The 16,095-nt window shown below is 56.0% G+C and overlaps 2 protein-coding genes across 5 annotated transcripts in view; one reads left to right on the top strand and one right to left on the bottom strand.

Annotated features, from left to right (window-relative positions):
• The window catches only part of PSD (pleckstrin and Sec7 domain containing), a 14,991-nt gene extending 9,153 nt beyond the window's left edge, over positions 1-5,838 (top strand). For both annotated transcript variants that reach the window (XM_004680489.2, XM_012723798.1), the window contains 7 exons: positions 1,824-1,867; positions 3,294-3,484; positions 3,570-3,640; positions 3,749-3,906; positions 4,065-4,209; positions 4,502-4,645; positions 5,028-5,838. In XM_004680489.2, the coding sequence (XP_004680546.1) occupies positions 1,824-1,867; positions 3,294-3,484; positions 3,570-3,640; positions 3,749-3,906; positions 4,065-4,209; positions 4,502-4,645; positions 5,028-5,258 (984 nt within the window). In that variant the 3' untranslated portion in view covers positions 5,259-5,838. The remainder of the gene's footprint in view (positions 1-1,823; positions 1,868-3,293; positions 3,485-3,569; positions 3,641-3,748; positions 3,907-4,064; positions 4,210-4,501; positions 4,646-5,027) is intronic.
• An 83-nt stretch (positions 5,839-5,921) lies between these two features.
• Positions 5,922-13,767, bottom strand: NFKB2 (nuclear factor of kappa light polypeptide gene enhancer in B-cells 2 (p49/p100)). 3 transcript variants are annotated; one of them, XM_012723941.1, is made up of 23 exons: positions 13,727-13,767; positions 12,321-12,410; positions 11,980-12,061; positions 11,823-11,863; positions 11,490-11,588; positions 11,262-11,413; positions 10,900-11,006; positions 10,651-10,809; positions 10,275-10,379; positions 10,064-10,149; positions 9,831-9,969; positions 9,462-9,590; positions 9,143-9,352; positions 8,912-9,053; positions 8,167-8,281; positions 7,873-8,086; positions 7,570-7,739; positions 7,341-7,443; positions 7,061-7,212; positions 6,869-6,938; positions 6,530-6,702; positions 6,301-6,412; positions 5,922-6,198 (listed from the first exon to the last, which is right to left on the bottom strand). In XM_012723941.1, the coding sequence occupies exons 2-23, from the start codon at positions 12,339-12,341 to the stop codon at positions 6,074-6,076; spliced, it is 2,706 nt and encodes a 901-aa protein (XP_012579395.1). In that variant the 5' UTR covers positions 12,342-12,410; positions 13,727-13,767; the 3' UTR covers positions 5,922-6,073. The 3 variants fall into 3 exon arrangements, with proteins under 3 accessions (XP_012579395.1, XP_012579396.1, XP_004680547.1); XM_012723942.1 differs by lacking the exon at positions 13,727-13,767 and having other exon boundaries at positions 5,922-6,195; positions 12,321-12,621; XM_004680490.2 differs by lacking the exon at positions 13,727-13,767 and having other exon boundaries at positions 12,321-12,621.
• Positions 13,768-16,095: the final 2,328 nt, after the last annotated feature.

The following is a 16,095-nucleotide window of genomic DNA, read 5'->3' on the forward strand; positions in this document are numbered from 1 at the left end:
GGGGCATGGCCGGGGGCAGCGGCGCGCCGGCGGGGCCAGCATGATTGGTGTCAACAGCATCCACAGCAGCGCCGGGCGGCTGCGCTCGCGCTCGCTGTGCTCGGTGCGCTACGGGCGCACCCACCGCGGCGCCGAGACCCTGTGCTATGGCTGGCCGCAGCGCTCGCGAAGTCTCAAGCCGGTGCTCTACACGGACCTGGTGGTCAGCCGCCTGCAGAGCCGCAAGAAGAAAAAGGCGGTGAGGGCGTCGGGGCAGGCCCACGCCAGGCTGGGGGGCGGCAGAGGGAGTTGCTGAGGGCGGCGCAGCTGAGGGGGCGGCTGGAGGGAGGCACTGAAGGTGGCACTAGCCACGGGGTATCATAAGCTGGTGGGGCTGAGGGGACCCAGCGGGGACTAAACCTAGTAGTAAGCAGCTGTAGCCGGCCCGAGAGGGGAGGACACAGACCTTCCCATCAGGTGTTCATCTCAACCCAAAAGGTCTCTGGGTCTGCTAGATGGGAGCACCATGATGCTCACCGATGGGGCTCCGGACTTTCAAAGGAAGATAGTGAGGGCCGAAGGGGGCCCTGAGAGGGGGCAGGGGATGAACTACGGTGGAGACAAGTATTGCATTTACATCTCCGACCACTCTGGCTTTCTGGCCTGAGTGGGGAGTGAGAGTTTAGGTTCCAGGCTATGCTGGATTTTGGCTGGGCGTGTGCTGGGAGGGCTCTGTGTGCATGACCCCGGGCTGTGCTGTGTGGGGGCCGTTGTGGCCCCGCCCCTGCACAGGGTGAGGACATGCGGGAGGCTTGGCTGGCCTTGTGACTGGGCATGGTGGTTGGTAGTGAGAGTCAGAGACTGTGGCGTGTTGGGGGGAGGTTGTGTCCCATCACAGAGAAGGCGCCTACGTCACCACTGCATCCAGCTCACACGTAGATAGCATCACATGCCACACGCTTAGCCCAACACGCACATGTTGGGGACACACCCACTCACAGACAGGCTGGCAGAAGCGTCCCCACAGTTGGAGGCACAAATGTGGATCCATGTTACAGGCCCCTCCTGAAGAGGAGGGGCCCAATAGCCACTCCTGGAAGCCCCCTTTCTCTTCAGATCACCTAAGACCGGGTGTATCCCCAGGCCAACTGTACAGAAGTTCCTACTTGGGAGCTTACAGAAAGTATGGAATGTGCAGTGTTTTGGAAACCAAAACTACTACTTTTGACCTAGTGTTACACATGAAGTGTGTGAGTGGGCAAGGGGCTAGATCTCCCGGGCATTTGACATGGTGGGGCTCTGTGGCTGGAGAAGGTCTCAGCTAGTGCTGGGGACGGGGCCATGAGAATGTCTTCCCTATTAGCCAAGGAAGTAGGTAACAGGGTGAGTCTGCCTTACTTACCCTCAGTTTCCTCACATGTATTGTGTGAGTTTATATTGGCATTAGGCCGAAATGCATGTTGGGGAAAGGAGAGCTCCTGGGGTTGCTCTTTTCTATTCCTTCAATGCCCATGCTGCTTTCACCCAAGAGCTGTGCAGCTTGACCCCTTGACAATAACAGTAAAGAGAGGAGCTGCCATTTATGTCAACTGTGGGCCAGGACACCCCGAGACTACGGCTTGCCCTGTTTGTTTCTCCCACGTGCTGGTGCCCACGCATCTAAAGTGGCAGAGCTGGGCCTGGGGCCTAGTACTCTGTTTGAGCCTATGTTTTGGTCATTATACCATGCTGTTGCTCACCCCCACTTGGTCTGTCTTCCCCCCAAGTTGGGAGGAGAGGGGACTCTGAGTGCTGACATTGGTGTGTATGGTGTACCTTTCCCTGATTTGTCTCTCCCTCTCCAGGCCTTGTACAGCTCCATCAAGAATGAAAAGTTGCAGTGGGCCATGTGAGTCCTGGGGCAGTGTTGGGGGTGGGGATGAGGTGTGGGCAAAGGGCTGTTTGGAGTGACTGAGAGGGGCTGAGGTGGGCCTTGTGAGTCCTAAAGCTGGGGCTGGGGGAGGAGGGCGAGCCAGGAGCGGCAGTGAGTTGCTTTACTTCCTTCTTTGGAGATGTCTGCCTGGACTTGGGGTTCTGTGTCTTGTCTCTAACTGGGTTGTTATGACAAGTCAGGTTGGTTGGGGTGGGTGGCCACTGTCAGTTGGCACGGGAGGAGGGGTATTGAAGAAAGAGGGGAGGTTCCTTGGTAGCCCTGTGGGAAAGCAGAGCTCTCTGGCGGTAGGACCCTGACTGATAGCACAAGAGCCCCCCTCTCTGTTCCTAGGGAGCCCAGAGTGTCACAGAACAAGGGACCACATGGTATACTCTTGGCAGCCCCATGGAGACAGAGACCCATGAGTCCTGGAAGAGTCCAGTCTGAGGAAGGGTCCAGTTTTAGCCTTGGGTCCCCAGGCTGAGGGACAGCCCTCATCTAAATGGTCATTGGACTACTCAAATTTGCTGGTATCTGAGAGACTAACCACTGCTCAGTTTAGCTGGGAACATGTCAGCAGGAGAAAAGACTTCATAGGAGGCAGAGCTCAAGATTGGATTATAGGGGGGAGATCAGGGAAAGCTTCTGGAAGACTGGGACTTGGGGCAAGCCTTGAAGGAGGGAAGTATTTGTTGGGGAAAGGGAAAGGTTATTTGGGGGGCAATATGTTGTGACTAAAATGAGTTTGGGACTAAAATGAGTAGGGGGGAGACAAAGAGGAGGCAGGCCTAGTTGGATGGAGAGTGGAAGGAGACAGTTGGTGGTGATGTAGGATAGGCTCCATTTTGGAGGCAATAAGGAGTTACTGCGAGTTCTTGAGCAAGCGACAAAGATGGTATCTGATAGCGTCTCTAGACCAAGATGTACTAGGGACCACTAGGAAGATAATTCTTCTGTCACTACTTAGCTAGTAAACTGTGAGCAAAGCCTGGTGCTGGGTGTGATCGAGACAGCTGAGCTAGACACGTGTCTGTCCTGGTGGAGAAGAGTATGAGGGTTGGCAGTGTGTGTGCAGAAATGGAGATGGGGTTGGCTCCATGGGATGGGAGGAAGAGACAGCTCTTGTCTGAGACATTTTAATGTTGGGAGCTCGAATGTGAGGGAGGAAACATGTTGTCCCAAGTTCTGAGCAGGGAGACAGAGATACACCCTAGGGGAGGCAGGAGACTTGGCTCTAGGAGCCTCCGTTGATCAAACTACACCTTAAGGGAGCAACATCCCCCACCCTATCTCTACATACACTGGAAGTTTCCTGGGTGGGCAGAGGCCAGGACTGAAGGGCGGGGTGGGGGGGGGTTGTGGCCTCCACAGCCAACCCCCTCTGAGGTGATCACACCTGCAGAGACGAGGAGGAGCTGAGACGCTCTCTGTCTGAGTTGGCCGACCCCAACCCCAAGGTCATCAAGAGGGTCAGCGGGGGCAGTGGCAGCGGCTCCAGCCCTTTCCTGGACCTGACTCCCGAGCCCGGGGCTGCTGTCTACAAGCACGGGGCCCTGGTTCGAAAGGTGCACGCAGACCCTGACTGCAGGAAGAGTACGTGGCTGGGTGGAGGGGGGTCTGGGGGATGGATGGGAATGGGCCTGTCTCAGGCCCCCCTGACCTGTCTTCCTCCCCCCAGCACCTCGGGGCAAGCGGGGCTGGAAGAATTTCCACGGCATCCTCAAGGGCATGATCCTCTACCTGCAGAAGGTGTGGGGCAAGCCCAAGGGTTTGGGAATGAGCTGGCACAGGGGGGTGGGGGTGGCTGGACTGGGCTAGGTGGTAACTGCCAGCAGGACAAGATAGGCACTCCTGCAGGAGGAGTACCAGCCTGGGAAGGCCCTATCAGAGGCAGAGCTTAAGAATGCCATCAGCATCCACCACGCACTGGCCACGCGTGCCAGCGACTACAGCAAGAGGCCCCACGTCTTCTACCTGCGCACAGCTGACTGGCGGGTCTTCCTCTTCCAGGCCTCGTGAGTCGTCTCCTTTCTGCCCATCCCAGACCCTTTCAACCTCACCCTCCCAAGTGCTCCCCTCCCCTGGATTGCCTTGTTCCTTCTCAGGCCACCCCCAAAGCATCCCAGGACAGGATGCCTGGGCCCAGGTCCCAAGAGGTTGTGCTTATCTCTAGGAGCCTGGAGCAGATGCAGTCCTGGATCACTCGCATCAATGTGGTGGCCGCCATGTTCTCTGCACCCCCCTTCCCAGCTGCAGTTAGTTCGCAGAAGAAGTTCAGCCGCCCTCTACTGCCTAGTGCTGCCACCCGCCTCTCCCAGGTAGCCATCTGCCAGCCCGCTCCGTCTACCTGGTGCAAGTGGGATGGGGTGAGGCAGGCCCATCGCAGCTGCCCTCAGTCAAGGCTGCCACGTGTGCTCATGTAGATTTCCATGCACCAGGACGCTGGCCATGGATGGCCACGGGGGCTCAAACCCAGTCTGTACTTCCACTTGCCAAGCTGTTAACCTAGACATGTTACTTTGTTCATCGAAAGGAAGGATCATCCTTTTTAAAAACTTGAGCGAAGGCCTGTATGCAGAGTAATCCTGAACGGCTCCTCCTCACCTCTAGGAGGAGCAGGTGCGGACCCATGAAGCCAAGCTGAAGGCCATGGCAAGTGAGCTACGGGAGCACCGGGCTGCCCAACTGGGCAGAAAGGCCCGGGGAAAGGAAGCTGAAGAGCAGCGTCAGAAAGAGGCCTACCTGGAATTCGAGGTGAGCCTTGCCCTGGGTACTCTGTGCTTCCTTTATCAACAGGACATCTGAGCCCCCCACAGGCTCAGACTAGTGGGTAAGGGAGTGCTGGGTGGCCTCAGCAAGTTACTTCCTCCCCTGAGCCTGTCTTCATTTCCGTGGCACAGGGATGACAGTGCATAGCCACTAGGGGATGAAGTGAGAGGAAATCTATCCAGTGCTCAGTTTTTCCAACTTCGGTCAAGATTCAAGAAGCATCTGCTCTTATAATTGGCAGATTTGAGAGAGCCCAGAGAGGGCCACTGACCTACCAGGAGCATCACACCTGGCCCTTCCTGATCCAGAGGGGAGTGGGGTGGGCAGTCTGGAGAGCAAACTCATAGCCCCTGCCCCTCTGTCTCAGAAATCCCGCTACGGCACGTACGCAGCTCTACTTCGGGTCAAGCTGAAGGCTGGCAGTGAAGAGCTGGACGTGGTAGAGGCAGCACTGGCACAGGCCGGGAGCACAGAGGATGGACGCTACCCGCCCCACTGCAGTCCCTCCCTGCTGCCTGACACCTCCAGCCAGCCCCGAGCTCAGGGCCATGGCTCAGAGCCTCGGGCAGGGGCAGGCAGTGGGCGGCGGAAGCCCTGAGCTGGGGTGGGGGTGTTGGGGGGTGGTGCCTGCCGGGCACCTGCATGACATGGCCCTGCCTGAGCCCGGGCCGGCCTCGGGTCACCCATGAGGGCCCCTTGGCCCAGGGCGCGACCGCGCCGGACGCGGTGTCCGGGGCAGGGCTAGGGCATGGGCCTCAGGAGCCCAGGCTAAGGGCCCCTCTGAGACCCCCATTTTGTGATAATGTTTTGCACTTTTTCGTACAGGGGGCTGGGCTGGGGGTGGGGGTGGGGGACCAGGGCCTCTGGACTTTTGATGCTTTTTTTTGTGCGGGAGGCTGACAACCGTTTCTGCTTTCTGCTGAGACCACCCCCACCCTGACACCAGCAATCCCTCTCCACCCTGGGGCCTGGTTCAGACAGATGCCAGGAGCTGGGGCTGAGCTGGTTTTCTCTCCTTCCTCCCTGAGGGCTCACCCTCTCTCTCTGCAGAGGTGGAAGAAGGGTGTCCATGCCCAGTCCCCGTACACAGGCTGGGGCAGCATGGCCTTGCTTTCCCTCCTCCAGTGGGCCCTGTCCTTTGTACAGCCTCCATCCTAATAAAACTGCTCTGGACTTGCTGGCTAGGTCTCCTTTTCTCTCTTGGGCCTGGTGTGGGGCCAGGGTAAGCAGCTGGTTCCAGGGACAAGTCACACTGGGCTTCCACAAGTTGGGGAGGGGGCCAGGCCCTCACCTTTCCCATGAGAATCCTTTATTTGACCCAACTGAGGCGTGGACCTAGGGTGTTAAATAACTGGAACAGGCAGGATGCTGTACAGAGGGGCCCAGGAATGGGGCTGAAGGGGAGGTGGCAGGTCAGTGCACCTGAGGCTGGGGGTGCCCGTGGCAGAGCCCTCCTGGTGGCTCAGGGGGTGGGCCCAGTTTTTCTGTCTCCTGCTCCACCGACTGGCTCCCGTATGCACTGTCCTCCTTCACCTCTGCTGGAGTGTGGGAACAGGGAAGGGGACAGGGAGGAGTCAAACAAGGCCTTAGTCCTCCCACCCTCCAGACTCAAGTCCACCTTCCCCCTGGGACCTCTTTACCTGTGCTGGGCAGCTTGTCTCGGGCCTCAGGACCCCTGAGCAGCCTCACTCCTTCCTCTAGGCCCATGTCAGACAGGGCATCCAACAGGCCTGCCATGTCCCCACCGGCCAGCTGAGGAGAAGAGGGGTATGGGACCTGAGTCAGGAGCTCTGGGGTCAAGGAAACGCCTGCAATCTGAGACTGGGGAAAGGAAGCTGGGCATGGAGCAGGGGCAGGGATCAAACTGACCTTGTAACTGCGCAGGAGACTGCCACTAGGCGAGGCCGTCTTTCGATATGTGTCAACCAGACTGCGCAGCCCCAGCCGCTCTGCCAGCTCCGACCAGCTGCCCTGGGCTCCTGGCCCATCCAGCAGATGCTCCAGGTTGTGCAGGACTGTGTCCTCGAGCGGCAGCTCTGGCCCTGGGGAGTACACACATGGCAGTTGCCCCCAGAGGAGGGCACAACACCTGGGCACCCTCTTACCCAGACACCTCCCTGGACCCAAGCAGACTGCCTCTAGAGGTCCTGAAGGAGACAAGATCTCTGAGCAGGGGTCTGGGGTTTGGCAACAGTGAAGAGCTCTTACCAGCAGGTATGGGTGGGGTCAGGGGGGGTGCCATGGTGTCCTGAGCAGCATTTAGCAGCAAGGTCTTCACCTGGAGAGACAGCCTGAGCCTGACTACCTGCCACCCTAGCCCTGAAGCCCAGGTACTCTGGACCCCACCCCTAAGACCACATGCTCTGTCCCTGGGTGTTTCTAGTTCCAGGCAGGTCTCACCTTGGTACTCCGAGTTAGGTCAAGAGGTGTGTGGCCCCGGAAGCTGCTTGGGGTGTCCCTCTCAGGCACTTCAGAATCTGAGTCGCTATCAGAGGTGGGGGGCGAAGGCAGTGGGCACAGGGGCTCCTCGTTCTCTGCATGGATGTCTGCACCTGGGGGAGGCAGTTGCAGGGAGGTTCAGTGGGAATCTATATTAAGGAACTCAAAGTTGGGGGGGTGTTGGGAGGCACCGTTTTTTCTCCTCCAGCTGTGTCCATAGACCTCTGAAGGTGAAACTGACCAGCTTTCAGTAGAAGGCGGGTGAGTGTCGGAGATCCCAGTCCAGCTGCCAGATGTAGGGGTGTGTTTCCCGCAAAGGTACGGGCATTCACATTGGCATGGAGCTGCAAGGTGACGGGAGTGTTTGATCACCACAGCACAACCAACGGGCTGTGTCTACCCTTATATCTTCACCACACTGATTCCTCTGAAACCCTCCACCCCACCCTTCCCATAACCCTTTGTCCCACCTTGGTGACCAGATGGGTGACAAGCCCCAGCTCCTCCATCTCTGTGGCTAAATGCAGGGCTGTTCGGCCCCCTTGCCGCTCTGCAGCCTCCACTTCAGCCCCTTTGTCCACTAGTAGATCCAAGCATTCAGGGCTTCGGGCACGGACTGCCAGGTGGACTGGGTACAACCCTGGGACACAAGATCCTCAGCCTGCATCTGGGACTGCACCTCCAGACGAGCTAACCTTGACACCTTATGTCCATCATTGGCACTTACTGTGTCCCCTCCCCGGCCCTCACCCTTGTCCAGTTGAGGAACTTACCCTCGAAATCTGACATGTGTAGCAGCTGGGGCATGGCAGGAACCCCACTCCACAGCAGGGTGCGCAGCAGGATGGGGGCACTGGCACCTGCCCGTAGTGCCAGGTGCACTGCTGAGTCTCCATGCCGATCCAGCAGTGTAGGATCCGCACCTACCTGCAGCAGGAAGCTCACCACGCTTGTCTGCCCAGTAATCACCGCCAGGTGCAGAGGCGTCTGGGGACACAAATACAGTGAGCCAGGACTAGACCCACCTGCCTTCCAAACCCTACCCCTCCACCTGGAGGCGCCCTGACCTGGTGCAGGTGGTTGGTGAGGTTGACAACGCCGAGGTGCGGGGCATGGCAGATCACGTGGGCTATCTGCTCGATGACTTTAGTCTGCCCATGGATGATGGCCAGGTGCAGGGGCCTGAGGATTTAGGAGTAAGGCTTTGGCCAGTCACTCAGAATATCCTGTACCTTCACAACCCTGCCTCGTTCTTGTGGGGCCTAGATGTCTCTCTCTTTTTAGCATTTATTTGACTTACACATATACGAACTGGGGTACATGCCAGAGGCTCAGGGGGTGAGAGGATCCACTAGAAACAGAGCAGGGAGCAGAACAGGCAGATCTACTGAAATACACTGCTGAGGGGAGCGGCGGGTGGGTCAGGAGAGGTCTGCTGCGCCATGTGGGTCAGCTCCCTGGCCGGGGGGAAGAAGTCATGCCGTGCGGACAGCCTCATAATGCTGCACCACCGAGGAGATCCCACCCAGATGTCTCTTAAGGGCAAAACTAACTGGACTTTATTTTCTGGGCACCTTTTTGGTAGAGCTGCATTTTACTGCACTCTTTAAGAACTGATAAAACTGAAATCTGGAAAGGTTCCTTTACACACAACTAGTACATGGCAAAGTCCAACTTGAAACCTGTCTGCCCAACTCGAGTGTCCTGGCTCTTCGCAGCTTCCTATCCAGCCGGGCACCCCAAGGCCCATCTGGCGCTTGGGCTGGACACAGGCTTAGAAGCTCAACTCCGCCCATCTTCCCTCCCACCTACGTGTCTCCATTCTCGTCCTGTGCAGTCAGCAGGTGGCGCTGCCCCGCCAGCAGCGATCGCGCGTCCGCCGTGACGCCGTAGTCGAGCAAGGCTCGCGCGCTGCGCTGTGCCAGGCCGAACAGGCGCTTGTTGTATTCCTGGGCTGGGGGCGATAGTAGGCGTGGGTGTGGGCTCGCTTCCTAAACTCCACCATCACCATCGCAGCCCCGCCCCCCACACCCCCGGTCATACCTCGCTGCAGCTGCTCCGGAGCCTGCGGTGAGCTCTGGGAGTTCACTGAGGGCGTGCTGGGTTGTGCAGTTTCCTCCCCAGTATCCCTGCTGGGCAATGCAGCGGCCATCTGCGCCCCGCCCCCGCCTCCCGGGTAGCAGCCCATTGGGGCCCCACCAGACGGGTAATGGCTGTAGGCCAAGGAGGAGGCGAAATAGCCGAGGCTGCCACCTGTGGGTACAGGCAGGGTTGTGGGCAAGGGGCAGGAGCCAGTACCCTCCCAGATAACTTTTGTCCTCTCCCTCCTCCCTCTGCTTTCCCACCACCAATACCTCCTCACCTCCTCCTCCTGCTCCTCCATAACCTCCAGCAGAGCCCCCAGAGCCTCCACCCATGTGGGAGCCACCCCCGAAGGGTTGGGAGAAGGTGGGTAAGGCTTTCCTCCTCTTCCGCTGAACCTCCTCTTTGTCTAGGGGTAGAGGGAAATGAGAAGTTAAAATACCACACCGTGGGCCAAGCCTCTAGAGTCCGGTGCTAAGTTTGGTAAGGGCCCTTCCCCCAAGAGTTCTCAGGCTGGCTCAGGGACCACCCATTCCTGGACCCTTCCCCACTTCTGACTTTACTCAAGGGTCCCCCCTGAGATAGTTCTTGGGACCCTCCAGCCCAGCCCCCACCTTCCTGCCCTCTGGGATCTTCAGCCCAGTACCACCTTCCACCAGAGGGTAATAGGTGAACTGTTTGGAGTCAGAGACATCGCCCCCACGCTTGCGTTTCAGCTGCAAGAACACGGTGACAGGACGTTCAATCTTCATCTTGTGATAGGGAGGTGTCCGAAACACAATGGCGTACTTCGGGGAAGAAGCACATAAGGTGACATTGGGAATGGCTAGTTCAGCACTAGCTCCTAGCTCCGGTCTCGCTCTGCTCCCGGCCCTAGAGTACCTGCTTATGAACATCTGTGGGAGAGAAGTCCCCAAAGGCCTGCCATCCATTCTCATCATCTTCATAGAACCGGACTTCGATGTCATCTACAGGGAAAATTGAAGCTTGGCCACATTCCTAGTGGAATCCCAGGGCCTTTGTCCTGGTGCTTCCCTGGTCCCAAATATTGACACTTAAGGTCTCTAGCTCCCAGCGTGGACTCTAGCCTCACCTTTCTGCACCTTGTCACAAAGTAGATACACCTCATCTCCACCCTGCACAGAGCCAGCTGTCTTATCCATTCGAGAAATCTTCAAGTTCGAGGCCCCAGGAGACTCTAGGGTGGTGGGATATAAATTAATTGGAATGATACTAACCACCATGGCCCCACTTGTGTAGCTAGGTGCTTTGTATCATTATTCTACACCAAGAGGTGAGGAACTGGTAGTATCTTCACTTACCCAGGAGGAAGCCATGCTCTGAGAAGGGCTCAGAGTCACTCAGCTCATCCACGACAGGGCCAAGTTCATATCCAGGCCTACCTGACTCCATAGCTTGAGACCCCTCCCCTGTGCTCCCTCTGGTATTCAGGCTGTCAGCATACTCACTGCTGTCGTGAATGGGCTGGGAGATAACTGGCTTCAGGGGCAAGGAGAAGGAACCGTCACTGGCTCGGAGGAAGGCAGAAAAGCGCAGCCGCACGATGCTTAGATCCATCACCTTCTTCAGTTCTTTGGCCTCCTGTTCTAGCTCCCGCCGCTCAGCCTCTGAGCAGTGGGCAAACACATGACCTCTGAACTATTCCTCCTTCCCTGCTCTTGTTATGACCACCTCCCACGCTCCCCTCATCCCCTTACCTGTAAGGCCCTGGGGCCTGGAGCGCAGTCGCTGCCTCTGAAGCTTTTGTATCATAATCTCCATCATATTCTTCTTGGTCACATGCAGGACACCCAGGTTGTTAAATCTGGTGAGGGGAGGAGGAGTCAGGGGCCTTGTAGACAGTTCATTCTTCCTGAGGCACCCTCACCACAGCCAGGGCTCAGCTCAGCCCTACTTCCTCTAGGGAACTGTTCTGGTTTTTCCATAGGGCCTTTGGTTCTGGGACCAACCTATGTTTCTTCCCTCGGTTAAATGCTAATAAGCTCACAGTGGTGGGCTGGGGCCAAGGACTGGCAGGTAATGAGGGTGCCAGTAAGGACCAGGGGTTGGGGGTACCTACTGGGCTGTCATGTCCTTGGGCCCCACAGACACGGCGCAGACCCCCAGCTCCGAGCACTGTTTGCCCACCAGACTGTGAGCGTGAGCACGAGGTGGATCACTGTGTGTTACCAGGTCTACTTCAATCTTGGCTGGTCCCTCGTAGTTACAGATCTGGGGGGGGTAGGTGAGGGCTGTCAGTGATGTCCTTGGCCATGCTAGCCTACCCCCCAGCACTGTTCGGACTCACCTTGACAGTGGGATAGGTCTTCCGTCCCTTCTCACTGGAGGCACCTGGTAGTCCCCCATGGGAGGGACCTTCACAGCCATATCGAAATCGGAATCCTCTCTGAAGGTCCCAGAGCAGAGTGACATGGTGACCAGGAGAGACCCTTCCCAGTCCCCATACCCCCAGCCAGCATGACAGTAATGATGAAACATCTATCCTGAGCTACAGCCACATTACTGTGACCATCAGCAGCCAACCATTTCAACCAGCGTAGCCTCTGTGGTCAGTGACCCTTCCCATGACCACCCAGCTACAACTATCCCACTTGTTCTCAAAGCAGAAGCTTCCACTCACCTGCTTAGGTTGTTCCACGATCACCAGATAAGGGCCATCAGCTGGAGACAGAAGGGCCTTGCTGAGCTAGGATCTCTGTGCCCACCCCCAACACAGAGGGCACAAGTTCACCCTCCCACTCTCTCCAAGACAACGGGAGGTTAGGGGATTTACTAACCTGTATCTGGAGCTAGCTCCTTGGGCTCCACAATGGATGGGTTGAATTTGAGATCATCATATTCAATAATGCCATCTAGACCCTGGTTTGGAGACAGACAGGGGTGGCAGCTAATTCTGAGCCTTCTATCTCCCAGCCACAGGTAATCACTCTTTCGCCTCCCCAGGCCCATAAGAAAACTACCAGAAGCAGTTTGCAGACAGACTGATTCTCACAGGCAGGTTGAGGTAATCTAAGGGCATTACAGATGCAGGGGAGCATAGGGGACTCCGACAGACAGGCGAACAAGCAGACAGACTTGGGTGGGGGGGCCGGCTTTGAGGCCAGCTGGCATGACTCACTGGGCCGTAGCAACTGTCCATGTTTCTGGGCTAAGCCCGGCTCTGTCTGGTGGCTCCCGCCGGTTCTGTTTCCCAGTTTCAGGCGTCCGCCTTAGGTGCGGGAGAAAAGGGGGGTGGGGCGAGTGGCGGTGGGAGGGAAAGAGAGATCAGGACCGTAGTTGGGGGAGAAAGGGAGCCCAGATTTTGGGGAGGGTCCGATCTCCTCCGGCCACCCGTCCGGGTGTGGCGGGCGAGATCCGGTGAAGGGCCAGTTCAGAGATCCGGAGTTGGGCAGGGCAGGGCTGGGCCCCGCCGGGGAAGGGGCAGGAAAGTTAGAGCAGTTTAGGAAAGTCCCGAAAATACCAGGGGGAGGCGGGGCCGAAGGGGGCGGTCCTGGAAATGACGCCACTGGCCACGCCTCCACGGCGGGAGGGGCGCGAGGTCTAAGCAGTTCAGTGGGTGCCCGAAGCCTCAGTCCGCGGAGGAGTAACCAGACCCAGGGAAGCCCCTGTGGGGGTTGGCTCCCTGTTTTCTCTCCAAGGCAGGCGCCCGGGGCGAGTGGGTCTTTCACAGCCGGAGGCTCCTAGCCCGTAGCCAGGCCCACTTCCCGCCCCATGCCCTGCTTGGGTCCTGGAGCAACCTTGGGATTTTCTACTCGAGGGAGGCCACGGCTGATTCACCCCGGGGGCTTTTGGGGGGTATTTCTGATGTACGAAGTCCTTTTCTCTGAAGGCCTGTAGGCGGGGGCTCTTCCCAGTGGGGGGCCCTAAGGTTCTCCCCAGAGAGCGGGACTCTGGGGCCTCGCGGCAGGGAGAGGAAAGAGGTTTCCTCTTTGGGCTAGGCACCTCTATTTTCTCTCCCTGAAACCTTTTAACAACCGTTGGTTCCCACATTGCATCTGCTCTGGGTGCCCAAACCCCAAAGTCGTGTGCAGTTATACATGTGTATGTCTTCATCACAGGTAAACAAGTGTGTTTCGGCCCATGTGCTCGGTGTTTTGCGTGTGCATGGAGTCAACGTGCGTGTGTCAGGTAGCACGTCTGTGTACAGGTTAGTGTCCTTATTCTTCCCACTGTAGACATATGTGAACGTGTCTTCATATGCAAGGGCACCGGTGAACCTATATTTGAATTTGTGCGTGAAAGGCGATCCCGGCGCCTGTGCACTGATGAACATGTTTGTGTGTGCACATGTATGCGAGTTTGCATGGACGTTACTGCGCACAAGCCGGCATACATGTAGGTGTACGTACCGGCCCGCGTGTCTTGGTACTTTTGCAGGTGTGTATTGGTGAGTCTTGTTCGTGTGCGCGCTTTCCGTGGGTGTGCCTATGCCGCGTTCTGGCCCAGGGGTTGGGTCAGTTAATGTCCCTCCTCCCGTCCTTCCCCGTGTCCCGGCCACTCAAGGGCCTGAAGCCGGTCACTCACCGCGGCGGCGGCTCCAGTTCCGGCTTCTCTCCAGGTCCGACCCACCTTGGACCGGGTCTAAACACTTTGGCCACTAGAACTCCAGCCGGGAAAGCCCCTTTTCCGCCCCCGGGAGGGGGGAATTCCCATGACGTTTCCGTGCGTCACGCCCCTACACCCTTTTCATTGGCTTAAAGTTTTTAACTCAATGATTCGCGCAGCCAATCGGGAGCGACACGGGCGCGCCCCTTAAAGGGCCCGCACAACGCTGAGAGCGGGGAGCCCGGGATGAGAATCAACGAAGCACCAGCGTTTGGGACCTGGGGTCCAGTTCCAAGCTGGATCCGCTAACCGGCCGCGGTACCATGGTAGAATACTGATTCCGACCTTCTCAACCTACCCGGGCCAGCCCCAGACTCGTGGCAACCCACCGCTTAGGCGGCGCCTAATGCATGGCGACTTGAGCGCCGGGGAACCCCAGGGGGAAGCTGGAGTGCCCTAGAACTCTCCCCGCCGGGAGCAGAGCCCCGCTGCCGGGAAAAGTTAGGGGAAGGAAGTTATCTTGCGGCCGGATCAGGGCGCCATCTGGCGACCTCTCGGAGCGGAAAAGAGACGCATCTCAGTTCTTTTCTTACTCAGGCACTTTGGAAGAGACAGCTCCCAGGGAAGGCGTCTCTGGTGAGTTACAATTTGAGCAGTGGCTTAAAAAAATTGAGGAAGAGGCCCTCCTTGGTAGTGCAGTGGATTAAAGAACAGCACTATGAAGCTGTCCACAGCCACTGCAGCATGAATTCAGGCAGGGAGTTGATCCACATTGTTCCGCAGACCTCTCCTGACCACCCGCTGCTCCCCTTAGCAGTGTATTTCGGTAGATCTGTCTGTTCTTCTCCTCTCACACCCCTTGCACCTCTGATCTGTACCCTAGTATTAAATAAATCTTTAGAAAAAAGAAAAATAGGAGGAAGTTACATGGATATGTAGGGAGCATTCCAGATGGAGAGACTAGATTTTAAAGGTCTAATGTTGTTTGGCATATTTGAGAACAAGGTTAGATGGGATAAAGAACTTTAAATTTTACTCTGAATGAGATGGAAGGTCATTAGAGGTTTTTGAACAGCGTAGTAACTGGTTTTAAAAGATTCATTTGGCTGATGTGTGGAGAGTAGAGCATAGAGCATGTGGGACTAATGAATGAGGAGACCGATAGATGGTGGCTTAGACTTGGGTGGTTGTAAACGAGGATGGTAAGAAATAATCATGTTCTAAATAGATGTGAAAGATAGAAGCAACAAGACTTACTGAGTAATTGGATGCAGGATGCAAGAAAAGAGGGGAAGGTTTTTAGCATAAGGACCTCAGAAGAAATTGGGGGACAAAATAGAGGATGAAGTGGGTAATAAAGAATGCCCCCCTTTTTTCATTGAAGAATATTTAGAAGTCTTTTGAATGACATGAAGAGGAAGGTTCTGTGCTATACATCATATAATCTTTGAATATTCACTCCCTCCAAATAATTAAAAAAAGATTGTTACATTTGAGAATCTAGGAGGCATGTTAAGTAGAGATGCTGAGGGGTGGCTGGATTTGAAGGTGGTATGATAGGATTTGAAGGTGGTATGTTAGATAGTAGTCTTGACAGTGGACAGCATTCCCTGGTGATGACGTGTAGAGAAAGGATTGGAGGACAAAGTCTGAGCCCTGGGACATTCTTCTATTCTGAGGCTGTGGAGATGAGGGGCCAACGAAGAAAACTGAAAATCATGGCCAATAAGTGGAGAAGAAAAAGCACTGTTTCAGAAGCCCAATGAAGAATATTTCAAGGAGGAGGTAATGAACTGCTTACTTGAACTAAAGTTTCTTCTCCCCCTCAAATGAAGCCCAGGGGATGAAGGGTTCTGCTTTCTCACAGCCACAGTGAGCCCTGAGTAAGGTAAACAGTAAATAGTCCAAGGCTTAGACAGCCAAGTTTTCTGTTGTTCCCACCATTCGGGGGGATGGGAAGGAAAAGCCATGTCCCCATTGTAGATAATTCTGTAATTCTTCTTCTTCTGATATTATGTACTTAGAAAATTCACACTTGTTCTTGATTGTGTGATTTTGTAGTGAACGCTTAGGTCACTAGATAACAGTCTGTTTCTTCAGTGCTTAACCTTTCATTTTGCATGAGAAGCTAAAGAAACTGTAAATACCTGAGGAGTTTCTTCAGTCCCTCCTTTTTGAATTGAGGAAGTGTCATAGGAAACCATGAAGTTTAGAGTTTAGACAGACCAGGGTTTGAGTCTCAACTCCCTACTTCATGACTTTCCCTCCCCTCTCTGAACCTGCTTCCTCATTTACAAGAGTAAACATCTCTTACACCATGAGTTTGTGTGAGTAATGTACTTATTAAC

Source organism: Condylura cristata, unplaced genomic scaffold (assembly GCF_000260355.1).
Source record: "Condylura cristata isolate star-nosed mole 26May11 unplaced genomic scaffold, ConCri1.0 scaffold00011, whole genome shotgun sequence".
NCBI lineage: Eukaryota > Metazoa > Chordata > Mammalia > Eulipotyphla > Talpidae > Condylura > Condylura cristata.